Raw genomic sequence first — 27,772 nt, forward strand, 5'->3', positions numbered from 1 at the left:
TTAGACTATGTAAGCAAATACATTTTAATTCAGGTATTCATGTTAGTAGAAACACTTTCAATATTTTCTTCCCATCACTGTGTAACTCCAGAAAATGTACTTGAGTATTTAAGTACTACCCACCTCTGGATCCTGTCCACAGGATTCAACCCGCAGTGACAGAAATCACTATGTGAAGACATTTTTATCACATGACAGCAATGATGAGGCCATTACCTAGATCAGCAATTCTGTATAACTTGCAACATGCTCAATGAGACTCCAATATTTTAATGAAAAGAAAAGTACAAAGCATTTTAAACATCCTAAAATCTTTAAATTAACACAAATAAAATCACTCTTTTCATACTTGTAGTAGGAATAGTGTGTGCTGTGTTCCAAGAGTGTCTGCTGATGTACTGACCTCAATCCAACCTGCCCACTTTGCTTCTTAATGCTACTTGCACTCCCCCTGCAGCCTGACTAACAGTGCGTCTGCGGCAGCTGGCTGCGCCTCCAGTAGGTCATCATCATGGGCATGCTGGTGGTGGTAGTGGCTACGACTCTGGAGAGGGCGCAAGGACTTAGCGGGTGCTGCGCGTTCACCAGAAACATGTCTTGTCTGGGGGGATCTGTGGGCAAGATCTGCAGTCTCTTCAGACACATGCCCAGGTAGGCATCCTCAATGAAGATGGGTTTGATCTCCCGGGAAATGCCCAGGATTTTTTGGGGCAGGTCCAGGGACATGATGTAGATCATGCCCAACGGGTATGGGGGGTACTCAGGCTCGGCGAAGACCTCGGGGGGCAGATAGAACTTGTTACCCGGGCTGCGGAGGACCGGGCTGTGCCACCACACCAGGCCCGTCATGTAGTTGGTTTTGGGGGTGTCTGGCTGCAGCAGCAGGTCCATCAGGTTACGCACATGGAGGAAAATGTCCGAGTCCACTTTGACCACGTACGCCTTGAAGAGGACAAGATATGAAGTGTGAGATGATGTCTTAAAGCAGACCTATTCTGCAAAATTGTCTTTTCAGAGCTTTTAACCATATTATAGTAGTTTCCCATCACCATTTACTTACCCTAAGTTGTATTTGGAGTGATTCATGCACGTTTGAGTAATCTTTAACATTTATATTCAAGACACCATTTTGCCGATCAACCCTTGTTTTTACTGGCACTGGTACAGGCCCACTATTCTGTACTTACTTCATTCTCCAATTTTATGTTCTTACTCAGTGATGTGCATAATCACCATTTTGGTACAAAGTGTTTGAATTCCGCTACTCGCTAGGGTGATGTGTCCATAGGAGGGGCCAATAACCACGCGGCTCTTTGTTGCAATGATGTTCACGGTAATCTCAGCTCTAATTGGGCAATGTGATTTTCTAATGTCTTCTTTGTCAGCATTGTTTTACATGAATATTGAAAGTTCAAATGTGCAAATGATAACATAATGATACAGCAGAGCAAATACAAGCACAATAAATCTTCTCTAACTGACAATATGGTAAATACTAGTAGGTTGGGTGCAGGGTACACAACCTGCTTGTCTCCATAGAGATGCAATTGTTTTGCCTCTGTTCTCATAAAGCTGTACTATAATGTCTGAAAGGTACCATTTTCACTATGTATAGTATGCACAATGCCTCTCGAGGACTACAGTTGGAAATTAGCTGTGAAACTACAATCTGCACAATTACATTAAACATGAAAGCAGAAATGTTTGTATCATTGTTCTAATAAATTAAAGAGGGTGTATTTGACTTCTCTGGGATATCAACTGCTCACACATAAGATATTAGAACACCATGCTATGCAATTCACCAAAAACAACATATTAACATGTTTTATAAGTTTCACACTCCCTTTGTGTACACAACATCAAGTTTCTGTGTTTTGTATATTTATGAAGAACTGCCGTGGGAGCATGGGTGATGAAGGCTTGTAGGCTCTCTAGGTCTGTTTTTGATAAGGGAAGAACATGGTAAAAAGTTCCAACAAACAAATTGATTTAAAGAACTCATATGCATTCTTGTGGCTTTAATTCCCTTTTAAACATGTTTTGAGATAAATATTTCACATTTTCTAACTTAAAATAATGTCTACATTTGGAAATACACTTTATAAACATGGGCTTCTCGAGAACAAAACAAAATACAACTCCAGGTAGGATATTTGATGAGGGGGAACAGTATAATATGGTTAAAAGCTAAAAAAAAGTCAAAATGTGTTTTTTAAAAGGTCCAATATTTCGCAATATTGACTTTTGTGAGCTTTAAGCTATGCTAAAATGCCTCATCAAAAACACACTTGGAGTTGTGTTTTGTTTCATTCACACATTTGAGTAACCCTTCATTATTAGTCACTCAACATCTCCAGTGCACCAGATGCTCTGTTCCAACTTGTGATGTCAGAGTGGTAGTTTTTAATGAACCTTTCACCTCTTAGTTCAGTAGAGATTGACAATTCCAGGGTTGAAATTATCCAAGTGATTTTAGTGAAGGTGTATGGAGTATAAAAACACAGTGGAGCACTTCCTACATTGCCACATGACATCACAAGGTGGAACAGTGTTTTCTGTTTAAGAGCAGGACACAGTGTAAATATGCAGGGTTTGTGTGTTAAACATGTGAATGAAACAAAAAACACCAGCGATGTTTCTGATGAAGATACAACATTTTAACATAGATCCAAAAAAAGAGTAATATGGGCCTTTTAAACTAAAATTACAAGTTTATGCCTAGAAATTAGTGAGCCCCACCAGCCCCTGCAGTCAGAGGGACATACCACGGAGGAGGAGCAGTTTGCAGCCAGCCATTCCAGTGTCACCATGGTCTTGACAGTAAGGTTGCGGTAGCTGTCGATGAAGCTGCTTTGGACGAGATCGTGGTGCTGCTGGTTTTCCTGCCTGAGCTTCTCCTGGAGCTGCTCAGAGCCCACGCCCCTCCTCACCCCTAAGAAGAACAGGGTCTGCACCAGGCGGCCTCTGATCTCCACACGCCGCCCCCACGAGCTGCGGATGATGTTCCTGCAACAAGGACGGGACAAACATTTGTACAGACATTTTTGTTTGGGGATTTTGGCCAACTTAAAGGTGCATCTTGTGCAGTTCAAAGGACAGAATTTAAGGACTATTGGATTATGTGATTTGAGCATTTTTTTTCTGTATACATATACTATGCAAGCAAGAAATCTCTGAAATGCTATATAGACTTTACACAACAACACAACAGGCTTTTTGCACTAAACATGGCAGAAGACGTTCCAAAGGGAATGTCCCATCTCATCACCGACCAAAACAACAGAACGGAGAGACTGGTTGAGGGGAGGCTTTCCTGTTGTGTGTCCAGAGCTCATCTGGCGCCCCCCCAAAAAACACTATCATTTTCCTCATCAAATGACTTTTTTTCTTTTATCACATAGCCTTATATCTGTGTCCTCATTCACCTCAGTCATCCCGGTATAGTGGTCCATGAGCTTTTACTAGTCTACGTGCTCTTTGCTACTAAAACTATTCAGGAAAGGTTCATTTCTGTCCTGTGAATGTGACTTTTTTAATGTTCAAATGAGTATTATTTTCAAAATGATTAATTAGTATCAGGTTTCCATTACTCTTAACAGCCCTAGTATGAGTAATGTCCTGCAGCTGAAAGATGCTCTAGAGGAGATGGTGGAGAGAAGCAGGGAAACATGACAGACAGCAGGAGATGGTAGACAGGATTTTGCTGTAGTATTTAGGACAGATTTTGAGTATGATCTGTTAGGTCATCTCTCATGTGTTGATTATATTAGTATTCCTCTCATTCCAGAGGGAGAGAGCCAACTGGTGCATTCCCTTTACATAGAGAGGTAGCTAGATAAATACTTAAAATAGAGAAACATAAATATAAATATAAACATAACATGTTTTTTTTTTATATAGAAACGAAAAGTATAAAATAAAATAGTAAACAGTCTCTGCCCTTCCCACTCCCCAATCAAACAAACATAATATAGACAAAGGCACAAAAAACCCACAAACATATAGAAAATAATAAAAAATAAATACATAAATAATAATGAAGATGAAAAAGGTGAAGATGAAGACGTAAAAATGAATTGTTACTGTAAATAGTTAAATAGAATGTCAAAATGAATCAGTTGGTCATAATATCTTTTCATACAAGTACTGATGCGTGTGTATATTATATATTTCTCTTTCTCTCTCTCTCATATATATATATATATATATATATATATAGATATATATATAGATATATAGATACACATACATACATGTGTATGTATGTACGAACATACACATGTACAGACGTGTTCAGAATTGTTGGTACCCCTCTGTTAATGAAAGAAAAATCAACAATTCTCATTGAAATAACTTGATAAAAGCAATAATAAGTAAAAATAAATAAATAACTGCAAATGGTCCTACGTAAATCAAACATTACTTTTCACCTGTGGTTCAACAGAATCATTAGAAAAAATAAAATAATGAAACTGGCCTGGACAAAAATGTTGGTACCTTTAACTTAATATTTTGTTGCACAACTGAAGCAAACTCTGCAAACAAATTATTTCTGTAACTGTCAATGAGACTTGTGCCCTAGTCAACAGGTATTTTGACCCATTTCTCATGAGCAAACTGTCCTGGTTGTCTCAGGTTTGAAGGGTTCCTTCTCCAGACGCATGTTTCACAGATGTTCAGTAGAATGGCGATCTGGGCTCACAGAAGAACACTCCAGAACAGTCCAATATTTTGTTCTTAGTCATTCTTGTGTGTTTTTAACTGTGTGTTTTGGGTCATTATTCTGTTGGAAGACCCATGACCTATGACTCAGACCAAGCTTTCTGACACGAGGCACAGTTTGTTGCAAAATATCTTGATAGTTTAGAGATTTTGTTGTACCTTGCAGATTCAAGACGCCCTGTGGCAGATGCAGCAAAACAGCTCCAGAACAAAACCAAGCCTCCTCCATGTTTCACAGTAGGGACAGTGTTCTTTTCTTGGTATGTTTCATTTTTGTGTCTGAACATAGAGCTGATGTGTCTTGCCAAAGAGCTCCAGTTTTGTCCAAAGAACAGAAGCTTTGTGACTTGTTAATCTGCATTGTGGCAAATTCCAGTCTCATTTTTTTATGATTTGCTCTCAGCAGTGGTGTCCTCACATGAAGTCCACTTTGGCTCAAACACTGATGGATGGTGTGATCTGACACTGATGTACTTTGCCCTTCCACTTCACATTTAATTTGTTTGGAGGTTGTTCTGGGTTGTTCTGTCCCCTTTAAACAGACAGACAGACTGAGGACAAGTTTGAAGAACCTGTGATGCAGATTAGAGACACGCCTAAGTTTAACATGTCCCTATTGTCCAGTTACTTACAATCTTTTCTAGGGGAACCATCATTTTTGTCCAGGCCAGTTTCATTAGTTTGTTTTTTTAAATTAAATAAATGATTATTCTCTTGAACAATCATTCAAAAACAGTGTCTGATTTTCTTTGATTATTTTTCAGTAAAATTTTATTTATCATTGCTTTTCTCAGTTTCAAGTTATTTCAGTGACCATTGTTGAATTTTCTTTCATTACCAGAGGGTACCAACAAGTTTGAGCACGTCTGTATTCATGAGTAGGCTTTTGTCTCTCATAAATTCTCTATTTTATACTGACAGTTTTGACATTCCACGCTGTTCAAAAGCAGCAAACATCTCATATGAGCAGGTCGTCTGTACATGTCCATTATTCATTCAAATTAATGACATTTAATAACATTTAAGCATACACATCTTAAAGGAATACCAAAGATAATTTAATAAATGTGATACCTTCATTCTTAAAGAGTTTTCAGGCTTGCCATATATAAATACATTGGTAAATACTTTATTGAGCCCAAAGGAAATTTAAAACATAAGCAGCAGCAACAGTGAAACAAACATAATCTGCTTGTATTCATCAGCTACAGGGATGCATAGTACGGTATGGTGTGTGGGAGAAATGACTTCCAGAGTGTGTCCATGGAGCAGGACAGGGACAACAGCTTGTCCCCAAAGGTGCTCTCATGTCCAGAGAGATGGTGCTGTGCAGGGGGTGCTGGGGGTTTTCCAGTATTGTATGGACAGGAGTTTGTTTAGGGCCCTCTTCTCAGCCTCAGATGTGAATAAGTTAAGCTCTGCTCCACTACAGATCCTGCCTTCCTCACCAGCTTATCCAACTGCACAATGCCTCTCTTCTGACCATAGTGTTGAAGAGGACACTGGAGATGACTGTCTGGTAGACCAACAGCAGGAGCTTCTGGCAGATGTTAAAGGTTTTTACAGGCTTACCAGGGCTGTCAATTAATCAGTCAATGAGAGTCTAAATCGACAAAGTTTTTATTTTCCCAACTATTTTATTTAAATTATAAGGATTTATACGGCACAAGAGCAGAAGGGAGTAAGTTCAGTAAGCATTTTTTACATATTAACGCATAAATGAATGCCTAAAAAGTATTTTTTGCATGAACCCCCGTGCAGGTGTAGTCTTGTGAGTGCAGTTTGGGTCAGATATAAAGATATGCAATACTTTTGAGAGTTTGCTACACCCCTTTTAAATAACTAAACTAACTAACTAAACGTTGACTATTCGGCAGGGCATGTTTTTAGTCGACCAACAATTTCTTTCAGTTTACATCTCTACAGACTAAAATGCATTTTTAAACCACCGGAGGCCGTTCATACTGTAGAGAAACTGTGACAAAATCATAGACTGTATAAAGAAGAGAACAAAGCGAATGTGACATCACCCACCGCGTTGAACTCCACTCAAATGAAGCTCATGACCTGTTAAATTTGGAGCCAGGCTCTACATTAGGAATAGGAATTTTTTAACAGACAAAATTGCAGAAGCAAAACCTAGGATCATGTAAAGTGGGTTAATATGAACATTTTAAGACCAAAATGACGAGGCTCACAGCAGCAGTTACAGAGAGAGGGGCAGCAATATTCCAGTGTAAGTCAATGGGAGCCAGGGTCCGAAGGAGCTGGAACAGCTGCATTAGAACTTTCCATTTGTAACACGTTAGCTATGTTCATTTATATAAACAGTCTATGGACCCAATACTAGCATAATATGTAGTTCTCTAGTTTAAAGTTGCACATGGAGTCACAGTACCTGGCCTTGACATCTGTGGGTGCCACAGGGACCACCAGCAGGACAAAGGGAGAGGACTCCTTGCAAACCACAGTGTCCTCCAAGATGAAGCGGTAGTTCCGTGGGTAGGCCACGTAGTACGGCCCTGGTTCTTCCCAGGAAGGTTCGGGTGGATGGGACAGGGCCAGGGATTGAGCCAGAGACGGGGCCTTTTTAAATGCTGGCTGGAAGAATTGGTTGCCCTGACTCTGCTCCACATTTGAAATGAACAGTAAGTAGGTGAGAGCCAGCACGATGCACAGCACGATGCCTAGTGTGTACTTTCTCTCAGGCTCCATCAACCCTGCAACAAACAGCAAACACAGTAAGACCAAACACTCTCAACCAGTCTTTGTCATTTAAATAAATTCTAATTATAAGCACTTAAAACAACGTTTACATGGGCAGTGGGTGATGGGTCAGTCCATATGAAATCAGCCGCCCTCCCCTATGAGCCATCTCAGATTTGGCTGAATTTTTTTTTTTTAATTTCTAAAATCACCAAATGAAAGAATCTCAAATTTTAGCTCAATCCCTTGAGTCATTCCTGAGTTATGGCCTGTTGAAATTTTGGGGCCATGCTCACTTTTTGGGACACCTTCATTTATAAACATGTTTGAGAGACCAGAACTTCATAGAAAATAGAGCTAGGAAGCTGAAAATGTGTATTATTGTAGATTCTTGGTCATAGATTCTGAATTTGTTAATATTGGGATTTCTTATTAAGGGGGACAATGTGGGCCACCAAAATCTCACATTTGGTTGCAGCAAAAAAACATTTTTATTTTTATTTTTGAGGTCCAAAGTCTATTTACTCCAAGCAGATATTTACAAACTAACTACTGAACCTGAATATTTGAGAGAATGACCATTTCTGACACAAATCTCACACTTTTCTGAGCTTTCATGTGGATGGTGTAGAGTCCCAAATCTGGTCACAGACCAAATGTGATCTTTTTGGCCCCTTCTTTGGAGCCTCGGTTCCCCCTGTGGCACAGTTAGATGATGATCAAATTTTTACCAGAGAAACTTTGGCAGATTCTGATTAGTTTAAAGTAATAAAAACATCTGCTATTAACTTCCTTCATTTCATGGTTCTCATGGGTCATTTTTGGTGGAGTTTAGGCACTTTTCCACCTGCTAGAAATGTTCTATTACCTTTAATAGACTTAAACACTATTTGCTTGTTATAAGGGAAAACAGTTGGAGATTATTTGTGGTTCATTGTTTGTGATGGTTTTGGTGGCACAGTAAAACATTCGGCTGCAAGGACCAGTCTTCAGACAACTGACAACAATCAAATATTGACCTCACTCCAGACATTTGAGTGGGCTTCACAAAACATAAAGAATGAAAAGTTGCATGTATTTATGACATCAGGTTCATTGGGAATATTTCATTTTCATTTGAACATGGTGATGTCTATGTGAGATTCATGAATGGAGACGACAGAACCCTCATGTGTCCTCCTGAACATCCACAGAACCATGTTGGGTCCCATTTCAGAACAGAATCTGTTGTATTAAAGTACCAGAAGTTCAGAGAAGAAGAGCAGGAAATTATCGCCTTGACACTGCAGATTATGACAGGATCCAAACATGATTTCTGAAGTTCATTAATAGTTAGGAACACTTAGTGTGCAAGATACAAATACACATGATCTACATGCAGGTGGCAAAGGGACCAGAATGAGCAGATTTTTCCAGTATGTTGGTATTTTCCGCTGAGGTTTTTTTCACACTGAATTTTTTAAATGTAATTTCTATCAGTTGAACAAAAAACAGACCAGATTATTGTATTTTGGCAACTTTTGCATCTGTATCAATTTTTTCCTTGTTAATGTTACTGCCTTCTTATAATGTTTTTGTGCAAAAATAAAACACATATGGTGATACTGAAAGACATGGTTATAGAACCAGAGACTTTGTGATTTAACAGGCAGGGAGTATTCCAATTGTAATTTTCCTTTTAATCAGTTTCCATGAATACTATCTTAACTTTTGTTGCTTTACTTATACATCATGAAAAGCTGTTTCTGTGTGAGATAACAAATTATCTTCCTCAAATAAAAATATATACTGTATTTTCCAGGCTATTAGTCGCTCTGGATTATAAGGTGTGCTGTCATTAAATGGTCTATTTTCCAACTTTTTTCACAAATAAACCGCACCGGACTTTAAACGAAACACAACAGTGTGATGGCTCAGTGGGACTTTCTTTGTTGCGTTCACGGTGACTCTGGGCTTTGTTCAGTTGTGGCGTGTAGGGAGGGTGCTGTCTGGGACCGCTGGATTGTCGGCGTGTTCACAGTGACTCAGTTGTTCAGTTGTGTCTAGAAATGGTACGTTGCACTCGCTTTTTTGGTTCGTTCCTCCGTTCCGTTCGTCGTCAGCGTGGAGTGATGAGTGTGTCTGTGGGTGTTTTTCGCTGCGTGATTGCTGTCTGCTCCGTGTGTTTGTGTGCGCTGCGGGTGGTGCGGCTTTGTAGTTTACTGAAGTCGTGCTGGGACACCCAAGTGGATTCGTGTATAAGGCGCTCTGGATTGTGGGGCGCGCAGTCGTTTTTTAATGGGGTTGGAGGCTTAAGAGCGCATCTAATAGCCCAGAAAATATGGTAATACAAACAAACCTTTTTTCATCATTTTGTACGAAGTTAAAAGTTGAAATTTCTCAAAAGATTAATGACATTTTTCCAAACAATGTACCACAAATAATCTCCAATTGTTTTCCCTTATAACAAGCAAATAGTTCTTGAGTCTATTTAAGGTAACTGAACCTTGCCAGCAGGTGAAAAAGTGCCTAAACTCCACCAAAAATGACCCGTGAGAATTCATTTTAAAAAATTCCATTTGAAATGAAGGAAGTTAATAGTAGATGTTTTTATTACTTTAATGAGAATATGCCAAAGTTTCTCTGGTAAAAATTTGATCAACATCTAACTCTGCCCACGTGGGGAACTGAGGCTCCAAAGAAGGGGCCAAAAAGATCAGATTTGAGACTCTGCACCATCCACATGAAAGCTCAGAAAAGTGTGAGATTTGTGTCAGAAATGATCATTCTCTCAAATATTTAGGTTCAACAGTTAGTTTGTAAATATCTGCTTGGAGTAAATAGATCTTGGACCTCAAAAATTGAAAAAAAAATTGAGTAGCAACCAAATGTGAGATTTTGGGGGCCCACAGCACCGCCCTTAATAAAGATACACAATATTTGACAACAGATTTAGAATCTATGACCAAGAATCAACAATAATATACATTTTCAGCTTCCTAGCGCTATTTTTATGAAGTTTTGGTCTCTCGAACATGTTTATAAATTAAGGCTAAAGTGAGCAAGGCCCCAAAATTTCAATGGGCCCTAACTCAGGAACGACTGAAGGGATTGAGCTAAAATTTGAGATTCTTTCATTTGGTGATTTTAGAAATTTTTCAAAAATTTTTCCGGCTGATCATCTTCATCAGGAAGTTTGGGCTTTTCAACTATTAAAATATTGTTAAATGGACTATTCTGTTTTAGAATATTCTTTATTGAAATGTAAATATAGATTCCTTCAGTAGCCTAATCATATTCCAAACTTTATTTGGTAAAAAATTTTTTTTTTAAATATACAAATGCCAACAAGCCAACTTTTGCACTCAATCCAGTCTATACTGTCTGTGCTCCGAGAAGACCTGCTCTGGGCCAATACTCAGCAATCAGACAAAGCCAACTAAGTTTGACTAATGCTACAGGTTTGATAGAATGCAGTGATGCAGAACTAGCAGCTGCTCTGACGAGGAGCTTCTGTTGCAGTGGCATATGGGGGAGTTTATAATTAGTGATAAAAAATTGACCCCCAAGGGGATATAAAGAATTATTTGGCCAACATTAATCTGTTACTTTTCAATTATTCATGTTTTAAAGTGTTTAAATTGAAACTACATTAGTTTGAAGTTACTTTGTCCTTTTGGCACTAGTGTTTTTTGGTAATGGATTTAAAATAGGGAATTCTGAGCTGTTTAATGATCCATTAGGTGAAATGGGTAAAGGGCCTTATTTGAGTGATGCCCTGTCATTATTTATGCAATATTACCAAGTATGTAAGGAATTATGTCCCAGAATGATCCAAATTATATGGAAAATAGTTGACACTTTGCTGTCTGTTATGAGTATTGTGTTTGATAATATCTAATAATCTACACTTTGGAAAAAGCAAGAAAAATGAATGTATTTGCTTCAGATTCCTAAAAACAATCACATCTAAAATCTCACCAATATCAACTGGGTAATGCTGATTTTATACTGGAGTCTGTGGGGAGTGGTACCCAGTTGATGCATTACCTAATAGAGATTTTGTAATAATGTTGTGTTTATTATAGAGTTCAGAGAATCTCCACACACAAGATGTGTTGCTGTCATTAAACTCATTCCATTCTTGTCCAAATCAAAAATCTATTGTAATTCTACACTATCCAATTGATGCCTGAAATGTTTTGAAGCTGGGTACGCAGTTAAACCTGAGCAGTGTCTTTTCAAATTTCACTACAGAAAGGCTAGGAAGAGGGTTGTCTTTTTTTTTTTTTTTTTTTAAACTTTAGTTCATGTTAATGTAGTAGATAAGTGTTATATCATGAGTTGACCTGTAGGTGGCAGCATAGACTCGAGGTTTGGGGAGTGTCAGTTGTTCCTGTGTACTGTTGAATCTAGTTGGGTAACAATCAGTAAAAAGATGTTATCTACAATCTGTTGTCCGCTCATTCTTCTTTAACAAGGATATTACATTTGGCGACGAGGAAACTGGTGAGCTTGGAAGACGCCGTTAGTGCCGAAAACAGCTTGAAAGTTCTACAAAACAGATTCTCAGCTAATGTCGGAGGGCGAGGAAGCTGGCGCTAATAGCGGGATGGCTACTTCCATGGTGGGAACACTGATGGAGTTTGACAGTCTGACACAGACTTGGGAGGAATATTGTGAAGTTTTGGAGCACTTCTTTGAGGCAAATAAGATGAGGGTGATTTTACTGAGCTCAGTAGGCAGACATATAGTAATGAGGAACTTGATAAGCCCAAAGAATCCAGGTGCTAAGTCATTCACAGATTTGACTGGTTTACTTCAGTTGCATTACAATCCAAAGCTCATTGAAACAGTCCAGAGATTTAACTTTAATTCAAGGACTAGAGCGGCAAATGAGACTGTGGTGGAGTATATGGCTGTGCTGAGAGCTGGCGCAACATTGCAATTACGGAGATAAGCTGAAGGAGATGCTGCGCGATAGGCTTGTGTGTGGCATTGAGGATGATCGCATACAAAGGAGACTGTTGGCAGAGCCGGAGCTGACATTCGATAAAACCCTGAAAGTCATGTAGGCCATCGAGACAGCGAACAAGGATATATGTGACTTGCAATCGAAAGGTGCTGGACAGTACTGTGAGCAACGCTGCAACACCGCAGTCAGTTCATAAGGTGAATGTAAGACCTAAATATCAAAGCAAGAGTGTTCCATTAGCCTGTTATAGCTGTGGGGGGGACACTTAGCACGGGACTGCTGGTTTCTAAAAGAAAAATGCCATGGGTGTGGAAAAAACGGGCACATGAAGAAGATGTGCAGGTCCTCTCCTCCTAGGGACCAGCAACAGGCTAAGGGGGGAGGGAAGAATTATGTGAAGGGTGAAAAGGATAGCCAGAAAGAAAAAAAGGCAGTACGCACATCATATGAGCGAGTTCTCGGATCCCCAAGAACCCAGCGAGAGGCTGAGTTCTTGGGACACAAAGTGGATGCCTCAGGGCTCCACCTTCTGCCAAACAAGGTCATGGCCATACAACAGGCACCAGCACCAACTCATGTAACAGAACTGAGAGCTTACTTAGGCCTGCTCAACTATTACAACAGATTCTTGCCAAACCTATCAACATGGTTAGCATTCTTGCACAGACTGTTAAGGAAAGAAACTCCATGGAACTGGCAGGAAGAGCAAGGGAGAGCTTTTGAGGAGTCTTAAGAGGTTTGTGCAGTTGCTAGAGGTGTAAATGCATTATGACAGCCAGAAAGGCATTGCATGCCAGACGGGCAAGAGCGACCTATCAGCTTCATGTCACAGACACTCATGGCAGTGGAAGCAAACTACTGGCAGCTGGACAAAGAAGGACTAGCGGTGATGTTTTACTATTCAGCGCTTCCATAAATATTTATACGGAAGGAGGGTTGTCATCTGTACAGACCACAAGCCCTTACTGTCCCTCTTCAGTGAGATGAAAGCAGTGCCTCAAATGGCATCCCCTCACATTCAATGTTGGGCAGAGACCTTGAGAGCATATGAGTATGAGATTGTCTATAAGCCAGGTAAACACCACAGCAATGTGGACACTGAGCCGACTCCCCCTGCCTCAGCCAGCCATCGAGAGAGCAGGAGGTAACGCTCGTGTCAGCTAGTGAAATGAGCTAGTGGACATGCAAAGACCCAGTGCTGTCCAGGATCTGTCAGTTCATTCAACATGGCTGGCCACCACAACACTCAGACTCAGCTTTCCAGTCTTATGCTGTGACAAACACTGAATTAAGTGTGCGAGATGGGTGTATATCGTGGGGGTCACGCGTGGTGGTACCTCAGCCAGGTAACGAAGCATTGCTGGGCCAACTGCATCATGGTTACCCAGGCATCACCAGAATGAAAGCATTAGCACAAAGCTACTTCTGGTAGCCAAAGTTAGACGCTGACATTGAATCTGTAGTGAGAAGATGTAGCACATGCCAAGAACATCGCCACTTACCAGCTCCAGCACCACTCCACCCTTGGGAGTGGCTGAGTAAACGTAGCACGGTGACCGAGTGGCCATCAATCATGCCTCACAGGTTCGATCCCCTTTTCTGTGTGGAGTTTGCATGTTTCTCCCCGTGTCTGGATGGGTTTCCTCCAGGCACTCAGGTTTCCCCATTGACCCAAAACATGCTACACAGGTCTCCAAGAAGAACAGTTGATAGCCAAGGTCAATTAAATACAATCAATCACTGAACCTGCCCAGGGACGACAGGTGGAAATTAGCACTGGTGCTACAACCTGGTACAATGTACTTCTCCTGTTAAGGTTAATGTCAAAAATTGTGCACTGTCCCTGTCTCATTAAATAAATAAAAATAATAATAAACCATGGCAGAGGCTACACATAGACTATCCAGACCTTTTATGGGTCACACGTTTTGATACTGATGGATGCCTATTGTCAATGGATGGACGCCTACCTGGTAACCTCAGCAACTTCTTCTGCCAACACGACTGTATGTCTGCAGAGGAGTTTCAGCAGTCAACCTGAGATGATTGTGTCAGATACCAGTACATGTCTTTTGAGTGCCATGAATGAGTGTCATGAATAAGAACGGGATCGAACACATAACTTCAGCTCCTTATCATTCTTCTTCAAACAGCTGTGCCGAGCGTGCCGTCCAGACATTTAAGTCCATGATGAAAAAGGCATGATGAAGGTAGCATCAATACCAACGTTTCAAGAGTGCTGTTTACTTACTGCATTACCCGTCAGTCCACCACTGGGCTGGCACCTGTGGAAATGTTGCAGGGCAGGAGATTGAGATTGACACTGGATCAAGGGCATTCGGCCTTCAGAACCAAGGTGAAATGGAAGCAGTGCGTACAAAAAAAAAACATCACGACAAGTTTGGATCAGGAAGATGTTTTCAAGTGGGAGATGCAGGACTACACAGAACTTCAGTCATGGGCCTAAATGGGTTTGGGGTTTTATTATCAAAGTTATGGGACCAGTGTCTTACAAGGTCATGACCTTGTAAGACACTGGTGGAGATGGAACAGTTGTCCGAAGGCATGTTGACCAGATACTGGCAAGACCTGAAGACACAGACCTAGCAGAACTTAAAATCATAGAACCACCCACTGTGCCTATGTCCTCAGCTGATCCTGCACCAGTGACAAAAAGGAAGGAACGGTGCACGACAACCCAAAACTATGTCAGGCATTCCAGCCCAGGATGCAGTGACGGAAGCACCACCCCAACAAACAGCTGCACCGGCACGACAGTCTCAACAGACTGTGTCAAAACCTAGTTACCTGAAATACTATGAATGTTTACTGAGATATGGAAAAAAAATAAAAATGCTTGATTATAAGGTTGTGTCATGGTTATTATATTGTTGAGGAGGTGACACTGTTAAATGTGAAAGTGACTAGTTTTGAAAGGCCACGGAATAATTACTAAATTTTTGTTTAAGTGTTTAAGATGGGACTAATAGCTTAAGAGGGGAGTAGTGATAAGTGTTATATCACGAGCTGACCTGTAGGTGGAGCATAGGCTCGAGGTTTGGGGAGTGTCAGTTGTTCCTGTGTACCGTTCAATCTAGTTAGTTCAGTAAAAAGAAATTTATCTACAACATGTTGTCTGCTCATCCTTCATTAACAAGGACGTTACAGTTAAATATATAACTGTAATAATAATGTGTGTATTTTCTGTTCATTTCAATGATCGTCATACGTTTAAACTGGCTGGGTCTGAGCCCAGATTTCACTGAACGCCGCCTGTCCGGTGCAGAGCCACATGAAGCGGTGTGCTCCTCCGGTATCTACACTCTGGCACAATGAAGTTCATTCCTATTTTAAAACCTGTACTAGCCTGTGAGACTATATGTCGTCTGCACAGTTATAACTAAGACAAAAGTGCAAACAAATGAACCCGAGCCGCGCAGCTGACCCTCACGTGGACCTAGGCAAGGCAAGGCAAGTTTATTTGTATAGCACAATTCGTACACAAAGTAATTCAAAGTGCTTTACAGAATAAGAAATACATTAAAATCATAATAAAAACAAATCAAAACATAAATAATCATGAAGATTGAAATTACAAAAGAGACATAAATTGGAGAGAAGAGTGCGGAATGAAAAACCTTTCAGTTATATGCACAGTTAAACAGAAATGTTTTGAGCCTGGATTTAAACAACATCACAGAAGAGTCTGTCTCACATGTTCAGGAAGACAAGGGGAAAGTGAAGCACGACCTACACGTGCTTCACTTTCCCCTTGTTCCACTTTATCCGAAAAACAGCAGAGCGGACCACGTGCTTTTGTTTTGATGAACAAATACGCTTTTACTACCATATACAGTCTTATGTTTACTCCGCGGGTTACCCACAGACTGTAGATATACATACAATAATAATAAATGGACATGGCTAACGTGCTAGCTGCCGTGTTCCAAATAAGAAGTTCGCATGCGGCTCTTCCGGTTCCTTCTGACCCTGGCTCCCACTGACTTACATTGGAATATTGTGGCTCCTCACTCTGTAACTGCTGCTGTGAGCCTTGTCATTTTGGTCTTACAATGTTTATATTAACCCACTTTACATGAGCCTGGTGTTTTTTTTTTTGTTTTTTTTTTCCCTTCACTATTTTGTTCATCAAAAAATCCTTTTCCTAATATAGAGCTCCTGAAATTCGGTCCTATAACCATTAGCATCGCGAGCTGCAATACAATACTGGACAGGGGGTAACGCCAGAGGAGGGGTAGGGTACAAGGTCGCACATAACCAGAGTTCACGTTTACGTTAATAATAATAATAATTAGTAGTAGTAGTTAGTAGTTAGTAGTAGTCAGTAGTAGCAGTAGTAATAGTAATAAATTTACATTTGTGGATATGAAATTTTCCAAGATGATTAAAAGATTATTTCTATAGTATTGTTTTGTCATGTGATCCATTTTGCAAAAAACAACAGCATCTTTAAAAGAATGGGTAAAGTGACACAAAGTTGCGTATGTGTTTGATGAATTCTTTCTTTTGAGTTTCGCCACACTTGCTTAGTCCACTTTTTTATCCAGTCTATGGGGTCCCCTCATGGATTTGATTAGAGTTCTATGGGGTTACCGAGGTAGGAGGATGATTCTGGCTAACTTTACAAACTAACTGGATCTTTTCGCAGACACACGCTCCACACTGGAAAATCCACATTTAGGATTTGGGAATTGTGCATTCACCAGTACCGAGGAGGAGGTGGATTTTGGACTTTGGAACATATATTAATAGATCCACGGTGCAAGCAACACACACACAGACAAACTACAGGTAATATGTTATCTATTTGATCTATTTTTGTTATTCTTTAATTTTTTTATTATTTTAAGTTAAACCTGAGCCCAACATTTGTGTTCACAGCACATTTTATTGCTATAAAGCTTGAGCAAACAGATCAGTGTAGAGAAACATGGAGGCTAACCGATTTTAGTATAATGTTGTTGTTTTTTTCGCGATTACAGAGAGTTTTTTTTTTAAACAAATGTTGGATCTTTGTGAACTCTAACTTAAATGAATTGCAAACTATGGTTTTTAATTGACAGAACATTTTTAACAGTTTGTGATGCAAGTATAGAAAGAAATAATGAAAGTAAAGTCAAGCTAAAGATTAGCATTTTTGACTCAAATGGGGAATGACACACCCTACCAGTCTGACCCCTGCCCCGCCACAGTGACCCCTGCCCCGTCACAGTGACCTTGGTGAAGTACAGGTCCAGGTGAGGTGCGGGTCTGCGGAAAAACTGGCAAAGTCTATTTTTCCTGGACACCGCAGCATCCGGAGAAGTTTTCAGGTTTTTAGACATGTGTTGAATGTGTGAATCCACATGAAACCGCATAGCTTTGGTCAAATGCACACGGCAGTTGTAGTTGGTTTAAGGGCATCTGTAAGTAAACTGCTCAAAGTACCCACCAGCCTGCTGTTGATGTCAACCCAGCATAAAGACCAACAAACACCTTAACAACAGTCAATCAGGAGTACGGGCATATCGTCACCCGCACTCCTGGGATAGAACTGTGTCTGTGTGTGTCCAGGAGGCCGAGGACAAATGTCCCTAACCAACATATAAGAACATTCACACATTCTCCCTCTTTTCTGCATCACTCAAGGAAAAGCAAAAAAACTAAAGCACAATCCAATTTTCCTTTATCAGAGAATCATGTAGCTCCATAAAATGCTTCTTTATAAAAACAGATATGTAGATAATAGGGGTGGGACTAGATTAATAAAATTAATCTAATTAATTAAGGCTTTGTAATTAATTAATTTTAATTAATTGCAAAACAATATTTGCCACAAAAGCAACATTTATTTTATGTAAATGAATTTTAGTGGACGACTTCATCAAATAATACACACAGCTCTTTTAATGTCTAGAAAAATGGCTAGAAAAAATAAATTGCATTTCATTTCAAAACAGTAGACAAAGATAAGGTCTGTGTCCAAAACTGAAGAGTCTAAAGTTAAAGTGCCATTTTACTTTAAGTTGTTAACTCCTGAACATTGACTTCTTGATGTTGTGCAAATGGTTAAAAAAAAAAAAGAACATACCCTTGCACAAACGAGTTTGTGTACATTTGGCTAAAAGTTAACAGTGCAACAGTGCACAACAAACAGTGCATAACAACAGTGCACAGCGAACACATTTGCCACACAATATCTCCATTTCTATTGTTTCTCCTTCTCTTTCAGCCAGTTGCTTAAACAAACTAGCCTGTTCACATTTTTCAGAGTTCAAGGCAGATCTCTTTTTTGTTACTATGTGACCTGATGTGAGAACAGCCTCTCACATGGGACAGAAGTGGCAGGGCTAATCAAATACTTGCAGGCCAGGACAGACAGCTGTGGGGGGGTCCCTGCTCGTCTGGACCACCACTGCAGTGGGCAGTCTGTCTTGCTGTTGGTGGCTCAAGGACAGACACCAGGTGTTGGAGTTTCACCAGCTCTGATAGAGTGAAGATGGCTAGCCTGTGCTTCTGTTGGTCTAAAGCAGCAAAAACAGCCTCTTGATCTTTAGTAGACGAGAGATCATATCCAGCGTTGAATTACACCTCATGGAAACATCCCGTATGAGTGGCTCTTTTTCTCACTCCAGTCTTGTTTGCTCCTGGTGTAGTTCCTCTGTATTAGCAGGGCTGTAACCCACTATTCTGTGGCATTTTGCAATTGCATCACTAAACCCACTATCAGCAAGACTAATAGTGATGGTTCTTTGCAAAATGTGAGCAAGGCATGGTTTGAATGGGAAATGTCTTGCTGCAGCAGTCATGGTTCATGCACTATCTGTTCCAATTGTGGTGACCTTTCCTTGAATTCCCCATTCCTCTGCCACAGAGAAACTGTTCAAGTGCAGTTTTCAGCATAGTGTCTGGTGTTTGTCTTCTGCACAGTGAGGGCAAAAGACTGTTTATGTCACAGACAGGACATGGCATCTACAACGTGTCCAGTGACACCAAGGTAATTAGAATTACTAACCGAGGTTCAATGAACCCCAGTCAGCGTTACAAATGTAGCCTTCTCCAATGCATCCAGTTATGCTTGCTTTTCAGTGTCATACAGTTCAGAATTTGAAAAGTTTGACCACACTTTGCTATCTGTAGCCCATTTACTAAACTCTTGTTTCTACCACTGATAGTGGTCTACAATCCTGGGCAATCCACTTGGCGAGTGAATTTGTCAATGTTTCTAATGTTGACTTACTAATTTTCTTCCTGAAACCAGTCATTTGTTCGAGTTTGGGCTGCTGACACCTCATTACCTCCAGCAGCTCTCTCAATACTTCCATCGGGTAGTTTTTATGAAGAGAATTTTACTGTCCGGCAGACCCAGAGCGCTTCCATGCTCCATTCTTGTTGTAGTGGGAACTGTGTGCATCAGTATAACTGGTGTAAAACAATATGGTGCACTGACAAACACTCTGTGTTGTTTGACATGCAAAACTGCGATAAAATGCGTTATATTTTTAATGCGTTATTTTCTCTGTAAGTAATTAACCGTAATTAACGTGTTAATGTCCCACCCCAGTATACAACTGTTCAATGTATCTGTACTGCAAAAGGCAGGGCATAGTTTTAAGGGAAATCTCCAGATTTAGACATTAAAGTCTATCATAACTTTAAAGCTTAAATCAGCTGACAACATGTGGGCAATTCTATATCAACTGTATTAGTATTTCCTCAAAGCAATTTAATTTTAGACCATCATCCCTCTTTGGGCAAAATTAGGGAACTCTTGGATTCTGCAAAAATCATTATAAGATACGGGGCTTATAATGATTTCTGCAGAATCCATCAGGTTCCCTAATCCATACTGGAGTAGAAAATGTTGGTTTATATAACAAATGATGTGTTAGAAATTACAGATTTAAATGTTTTAAAACTTGTATGCCCATTACTTGTATACTGAATACTTTCATTTGTGCTTTGTCAACTGGGTAACACCTATCTAAGCCAACAAAACAAAAGATTTAACTCCTGTGCATAGGCTGCAATATAAACACAGAGATTTTCACCATGTGTCCACAATCACACCTTATGCACACACACCTAACCCAACCCTATGTAACCTTTCTGATGGTGAGTCCTCCACCTGCTTGTGGCCATAAAGATGTTATTGATTTGCCTAGTATTTTCCAAGTATGGAATTAAACTTCTGCATCTCCTTGTTTGTCTCTACAACAGGCAGGTGAGCTGATTTGTGCTGTTAAACAAGTCCCTCTCAAATAAAAAACTGTGTTTTGAAGTTAGTCACACTCAACCCTTTGTGTTGAAAATGTAACACCTCAACAACGCTCGTATTTATAACAGACTCCAAAAAATGAAATGTTTCTAGAGTGTACAGACACTTAACACATCCTGGATTACTAGGACTGCCCATTTCCAAAATTAAAAATTTCTATTCCACCTTGTGATGTCATCAAGAGGTAGTTTTAAAGTTAGCAGCTATTTATAACCTCAGTAGAAAATATTTACTCCACAAGTCTACAACATCTTCACATGCACCGAGGAGTGAGGCTAAAACATTTTAACAGCTAAATATATATATATATATATAATATATATATATATATATATATATATATATAAATGAAAAATTGTGTTTCTCACTCACATTCCACGGTGGTAGGTCTCTCTCACTCTCATTCAGCTCGGCTCCTCTACCAGAGGCCTGGGAGCCTGAGAGTTCTGCGCAGTATCTTTGCTGTTCCCAGTACTGCACTTTTCTGGATTGAGATGTCCTTTGTTTTTCCCAGTCCGTTGTTTAGCCTCTTCCAGTTTGGGGGTTACAGCCCTGAGTGCTCCGATCACCACAGGCACCACTGATGCCTTCACTTTCCAGGCTCTCTCCAGCTCTTCCTTGAGCCTCTGGTATTTCTCTAGTTTCTCGTGTTCCTTTTTCCTGATATTACCATCGCTTGGTATTGTGATGTCCACCACCACGGCTCTGCTCTGTTTCTTCTCCACCACCACTATGTCTGGTTGGTTCATCACCATCCTGTCAGTCTGTATCTGGAAGTCTCACAGGATCTTGGCTCAGTTGTTCTTCACAACCTTTGGAGGTGTTTCTCACCTTGATCCTGGGGTCTCCAGCCCGTACTCTGCACAGATGTTTCTGTACACTATGGCTCCACTTGGTTATGTCGCTCCATCTATGCTTTCCCTGCAGCAACTTACACCTGCAGTTCTGTGCTGGACTGTCTCAGGAGCCTCTTTGCACAGTCTACACCGTGGGTCTTGTCTGGTGTGGTAGATCTGGACCTCTATTGCTTGCGTGCCCAGGTCCTGCTCCTGAACAGCCAGAATGAGCCTCTGTGTGTCCTTCAGACCAGCCCTCTCAAGACATTGGTAGGATTTCTTGATATCAGCCACTTCAGTTCTGTTCCGGTGGTACGCCCCATGTAGGGGCTTGTTCTGCCGCTTTCCTTGTTGCCTCTTCAAGGTTGCCATTTTCTTGTGGGATACCAAAGTACTTGTAACTGTCCTCAACATCTGCTATTGTTCCCTCTGGGAGTGAGACCCCCTCTGTGTGGACTACCTTCCCTCTCTTTGTCACCATCCTGCTACATTTCTCAAGCCTGAATGACATTCCAGTGTCTGTACTGTAGATCCTGGTGGTGTGGATCAGTGAGTCGAGGTCTCGCTCACTCTTAGCGTACAGCTTTATGTCATCCATGTAGAGGAGGTGACTGATGGTGGCCCCATTTCTGAGTCGGTATCCGTAGCCAGTGCAGTCAGTGATTTGGCTGAGGGGGTTCAGACCTGTGCAGAACAGTAGTGAGGACAGTGAGTCTCCTTGGTATATGCCACATTTGATGGACACTTGTGCAAGTGTCTTCCCATTGGCTTCAAGGGTGGTTTTCCACAACTGCATTAAGTTTGCAATGAAGGCTCTTAGGCTGCGTTCAGACTGCAGCCTGAAGTGACCAAATCCGATTTTTTGGCTTCTATTTGACCTGTATATGATCTTTTAATGACAGTCTGAACGACACAGATCCGATTTTTTCAAATGCGACCCAGGCCACTTGGATATGTGGTCCTGAAACAGATACATATCAGATCTTTTGACATGCGACTTCAGTGTGAACGGCCAAAGCGCATTCATTCGACCTACACGTTATCAACAAGCCACAAATATCACTATTCTGCGCTGAAGTAGGCGAAAATTGTTAATGAACTCTGTGTCACTGAAGTGAAGCTCATCACCACTCACCACTCTTGGCTACGTCTCCACATCCACATGTTCCTTTCAACGGAAGTCACTGCCGCTGTCCCACAAAACGCCATGGCCAAAAACCTCGTCCTTCTCCTTCTCAATCTCCTTCTTAAAACAAGTAAGTTGTTCATGTTCTGGCTCCGGTACGAGAGGAACTTTAAAGTCGCCAGGTGCTCAATGCTCGCGTCCATGTTTGGACAACTTCCATAAACACAGAGCACACTCGCTGCAGTTGACGTCATCGTGTCCTCCAGTGCGCATGTGGGACACTTTTTGGCCGTTTACTGTTCACACAGGGGATCGCATACAAGTCACATTTAATTGGAAATGTGAATGACCTTGCAAAAACATCGGATTTCACAAAAAAATTGGAATTGAGCGTTAAGCCCTGCAGTCTGAACGTAGCCTTAGAGTCCTGTTGACATTGTACAGCTCTGTGTGGCACTGATTCGTAGGCTTTCTTGTAATCAATCCAGGCAGTGGTCTTACGGGTTCTGCAGTCGCGGGCGAATGCTCGGTCAAGCAGGAGTTGGTGCTTGGCTCCCCTTGTGTTTTTGCCAATGCCCTTCTGTGCTGCACTCATGTATTGATCCATTTGCCTGCTTAGCAAGGCTTTGGGGGCAGGAGTGCTACTTGGATATGCAAAAAATGTGCAGAATTGTTCTTTTGGTGCTCTTCAATGTAGGGACCAGTCTCAAATACAAAGTAGGAAAAAAACTGAGGCACTCAAAAAGTACAAAATAATTCAAAGCCTTTAATAGCACATGGCAGATAAAGTTAAAATACGCCGACGCGTTTCGGCCCTTCGGCCTTCATCAGGGCAAACTCGAGATGGTTCTCACAGTGCAGATTTAAAGTAATAGGTGTAGGTCACATGTTCACAGTGGGCTGGCCCACAGTCCCCTAGATGCATGATGGGACATGTAGGCTTAACAAATTTTAATTACAGGCTATACAAGTTCAAATACAATAATACAAGACATAAATGGTACAAATCCCAACAACCAATACATAGAAAGATACATTATATGAAAATGGTATAAAAAACTAATATAAAAAGATACATAGTGTAAGGATATATATAGTGCGATAATTCAAAAGTGCTTCAGCTATAGTTTGCATAATATATTTAAGGGCTAGTCTTAAATAATTTCATGAACACAGGGATATAGAGCAAGGATTGATTACACGTTTAAAGCTTGTGGTTTTAAAAGAAGGGGGAGAAATCTAACTCCTGGAAACTGTGTAGCCTTGAGAGTGTAGATCCAGTAGGTCTCTCTCTGTAATAGTTTTTTTCAGTCTATCTCCTCCTTGTTTCTTTAATATGTTCAATTGCACAGACTTTTAGGCTTTTCCAGCTGCCATGGTTGGCTTCTTTGTAATGCATGGCCATAGGATACAGAGGGTTACAGGTCCTTATAGCCTGTTTGTGCTCAGCCAGTCTATTTTTCAATTTACGTTTTGTTCGGCCTATGTAGAAACGACCACATGGGCATTCAAGTCTGTATACTACATAAGTAGTGTTACAATTAATTAATGTTCTAATATAAACACTTTGACCTGAGTTAAGTATGGAGTAAGAAAGCTGTCAAAAATATTTGTGCGCATAAAATAGAAATCCGTGCGTATTTGGGAAATCCGTGCATATTTGGCTGTAGTTGCGCATAAAATAAATATTTGTAAACTCTCAAATGAGTCCAGTCGTACATAAAATATATTGTGTGTATTTTATCCATCAGAATACGAATTGAAAAATTACGACGTCATGAATTACAATCACGAAATGAAAATGTACGATTACGCTTTCATCAGCACGAATACGAATTCACAGACGGAACTTTACTGTCAAAAATACGTCATCACTTCACAGACATTATCCATCGAGCAGAAGAAACATCGATCAAGATCAAGACTGCGCATGCTCAAGTGTGTACTAGAGGGTAAAAACAGAGTAATAGCACAAGAAGCTACAACAGTGACCAACAAGTGGGTTCATTAAAATCTATTGTAAAAATGTCTTGAATTCGGGAACCGAACGCTGCTGTATAATATTGTGTAGAAACACCTCCTTTGAACGGGAAATTGCACCTATATGTTAGATAACATAGTGGAGCCAGTTGGCTAACATCAGACGTAACGTTATCCCAGGGCTAATTAGCAAATATCAGGTTCTCTGTATGTTTAGATTAAAACATTCACGACTACAGCCACAGCGAGCATCAGTCAGTCTTCACTTCAGCTGCATTTCTCGCATGAAATGCCACCAAAAGTTCCTCGGGAGGCGGTTTACGCAGCGTACGCGAGAAAACACGGTCCACACACGGCGCACGTGAGGACGGCGGTGTCCGCGCAGTAGCTACAGAAGGAGACATATGGTCCACACGTTCTCAGGTTGATGACGATGATGAAGGTGTGTGTTTGAGTGTGTTTGTGTGTGTTTGTGTGCATGTGGCAGGTCACTATAGGACAGTAGTGCAGATATCATGAGCCTATCACATCTCAAGGGGCTTATCCTCCAAACAAATAAATTCAGATTCTATGCAGGTTGTTTTCACCAGTGCCAGTAGCTCCGGTTTGACATTTAACTTGTAGGTGATTTTTTATATATAGCTATAGCTATAGCTAGAGCGAGAGAGCGAGCGAGCGAGAGAGAGCGAGAGAGCGAGCGAGCGAGAGAGAGCGAGAGAGAGAGCGAGAGAGAGCGAGAGAGAGCGAGCGAGCGAGAGATGGATAGATGTATCTCAGGCTGGGAGTGCACGCTGACTCTGTTCTACTGGCAACGATCTCGTCGATTGTGTGACTGACGCCGCCAAAGTTAATATGACGTTTACATCGCTCTTATTGCCGCGTTCTGTTTGGGTTTCAATGAGTGGAATTACCAAAAAATAATAAATGGGATATAGCACAAAATGTGAAAACAGGACAATACCGTCCTGTAATCCACTTATTTCAGCAAAGTAACTGTAATCCAATTACCACTCATTGAAACAGTAACTGTAACTGAATACAGTTACTCATAATTTGTACTCTGGTTACGTAAGGGCAGTACATGTAATCTGTTACTCCCCAACACTGCAGATAGAACTCTCATATATGTCCTTCAGTCTGACAGAAGCTGACCGCATCGGCGCACAAACAAATGTGCAAAGCTGAATTATATGATCAAATGGGCTGATGTGGCTTTACAGCGGTTATAGTTTATATGATGTAAAGTTCAGTTTATTTTATGCAGAAGATTTTAATTAAGAATCTGCTGCAGTGTAGAACTTGTACAATGTTTGGAAACGTTGGCTTTGATCTGTGCAGTGGATCATAGCTCCTTGCTGGTTAGGAACCTCCCGAGTTTCCTAAAGGAGCTCATGGTTGTTTTTATTTTTCCTGGCTTATTAAATTAAGTTAATTTTTGCTCTTGCGCATTTATAAGATTATGTAAAGAAACCTGGTACTCCATTTGATCATGTACACAGGGATATGAGTATCCCGGTTTCTCAGTGCACATGTATACGCAGTATTCCGAATAGTGCCGGGATAAGGGTAATAACCAGGATACTGATGTGCATGTATACACACTCAGTTATTGGTGGGTTTCAGATGACATCACAAAACTCTACAGGCAAATTTTATTTAATACAAACGGGGGGCAGCTAAAATAAAATTGTTCAAATAAAGAAAAAATGATGTTATAGTGCAAGTTCTAGGGTCTAGTTACTAATAGGAATGATTAAGTACCATATTTGTGAAATTGCCTTTTGGATGTTTTATAGGAAAGTACAATGTAATTCATAGAAAAAAAAACCTTGCCCCCCATCTGGAAGTATGACATCATCACATCTGAGAATCTGAAAACCACCAGTTGGTGGTTTTAGAATGTGATGAAACACCCTAAAATTAAATTCACAAATGCTGAAGCTGATCATTTCTATTCGTGACTAGAGCCAAAAACTCACTGTATTACAACACATATCTTCTTACCTTATATAATAGATAATACTCCCTACAGCCCTACAAATCAGATAAACCTATGTCCGGTCAATAATCATATCACTGTCGCACTGTCTCCTATGCCCTCTTGTATAAAGCTGTGATTTTATACTTTATTACTTATTTTTTTATTTCATTCTGTTGACTTGTACATTTACATTTATATATTTATGATTTATTTGACACCTGTCTCTTGCTATTTTGTTTGCTACTTATTTAGAATTTATTATTACCATTCCCATTTTTGTTCTTTGTTATTATATTATACCGTGTCCAAATAAATTCCCCTGTAGATCAATAAAGTTTGTGTAAGTCTAAATCTATATCTCCATTTTAGAATATTCATTTTAGCTACACCCACCTGTATTAAATAGTATTGGCCTATTGCTAAAATGAAAATTGTTAAATGTAAAAAGATGTTGTAATACAGTGAGTTCTAGGGTTTAGTCACTAATTTAAAATATCAGGTTCGACATTTACCTTTTGCAAGTAAAAAGTAATCAATAGGGAAATCAGGCCTTTGCCCCCACTTGGGAGTATGACATCATCCATTGTAAAACCTGAAAACTACCAATAGATATCATCTGAAACAGTCTGTCCTTTAGAAATGTGTGGAAACTGCCTGAAACCTCCCAGTAACAAACCCATATGCAAATCCCATATACAAAAATGTGAGATCTATTTCCTGACTAAACCTTAAATCTTTAGTCTTGTCTTACACTGGTCTTGCAGCCAGAACAGGAAAAGTCGAGGAGTCGTACAGAGGGGGTTACCTGCGCGGGGATGTGCACTCACCTGCGGCTTGGACGGCTCATGTGCTCAGCGGGGAGGCTGCGGCGCGCCTCGGTCTGCTCCGGCTCGTCTCCTTCGGCTCTCTTTCGGATCGTAGAGGCTGTAGAAGCGGTAGAAGTGATCGTAGCGGTCCATACACCCGCAGCCTGCTTCAGCGTCAGAGAAACACCTTGTCGCTGAGCGGGTCCTGCCTACGAGCACACCCGGAAACACGTGACCGGAACAACTCCCATGCACCTTTCTTCTCTCCGTCTTTGGAAGAGACGATACACCAAATGACATTATATTCAGTGTTGGGGAGTAACAGATTGCATGTATCGGAGTTACGTAATCAGAGTACAAATTATGAGTAATTGTATTCG

The 27,772-nt window shown here is 40.5% G+C and overlaps 1 protein-coding gene across 1 annotated transcript; it reads right to left on the reverse strand.

The window, feature by feature from the left end:
• Positions 1–27,650, reverse strand: LOC110174105 (beta-1,3-galactosyltransferase 2-like). The gene is made up of 4 exons (XM_020940158.2): positions 27,414–27,650; positions 7,124–7,445; positions 2,769–3,009; positions 1–942 (listed from the first exon to the last, which is right to left on the reverse strand). The coding sequence occupies exons 2-4, from the start codon at positions 7,438–7,440 to the stop codon at positions 463–465; spliced, it is 1,038 nt and encodes a 345-aa protein (XP_020795817.1). The 5' UTR covers positions 7,441–7,445; positions 27,414–27,650; the 3' UTR covers positions 1–462.
• Between the last annotated feature and the right edge of the window lie 122 nt (positions 27,651–27,772).

Source organism: Boleophthalmus pectinirostris, unplaced genomic scaffold, assembly GCF_026225935.1.
Source record: "Boleophthalmus pectinirostris isolate CB_2022bp ecotype Guang Dong unplaced genomic scaffold, ASM2622593v1 HiC_scaffold_22, whole genome shotgun sequence".
In the NCBI taxonomy this organism is placed as follows: domain Eukaryota; kingdom Metazoa; phylum Chordata; class Actinopteri; order Gobiiformes; family Gobiidae; genus Boleophthalmus; species Boleophthalmus pectinirostris.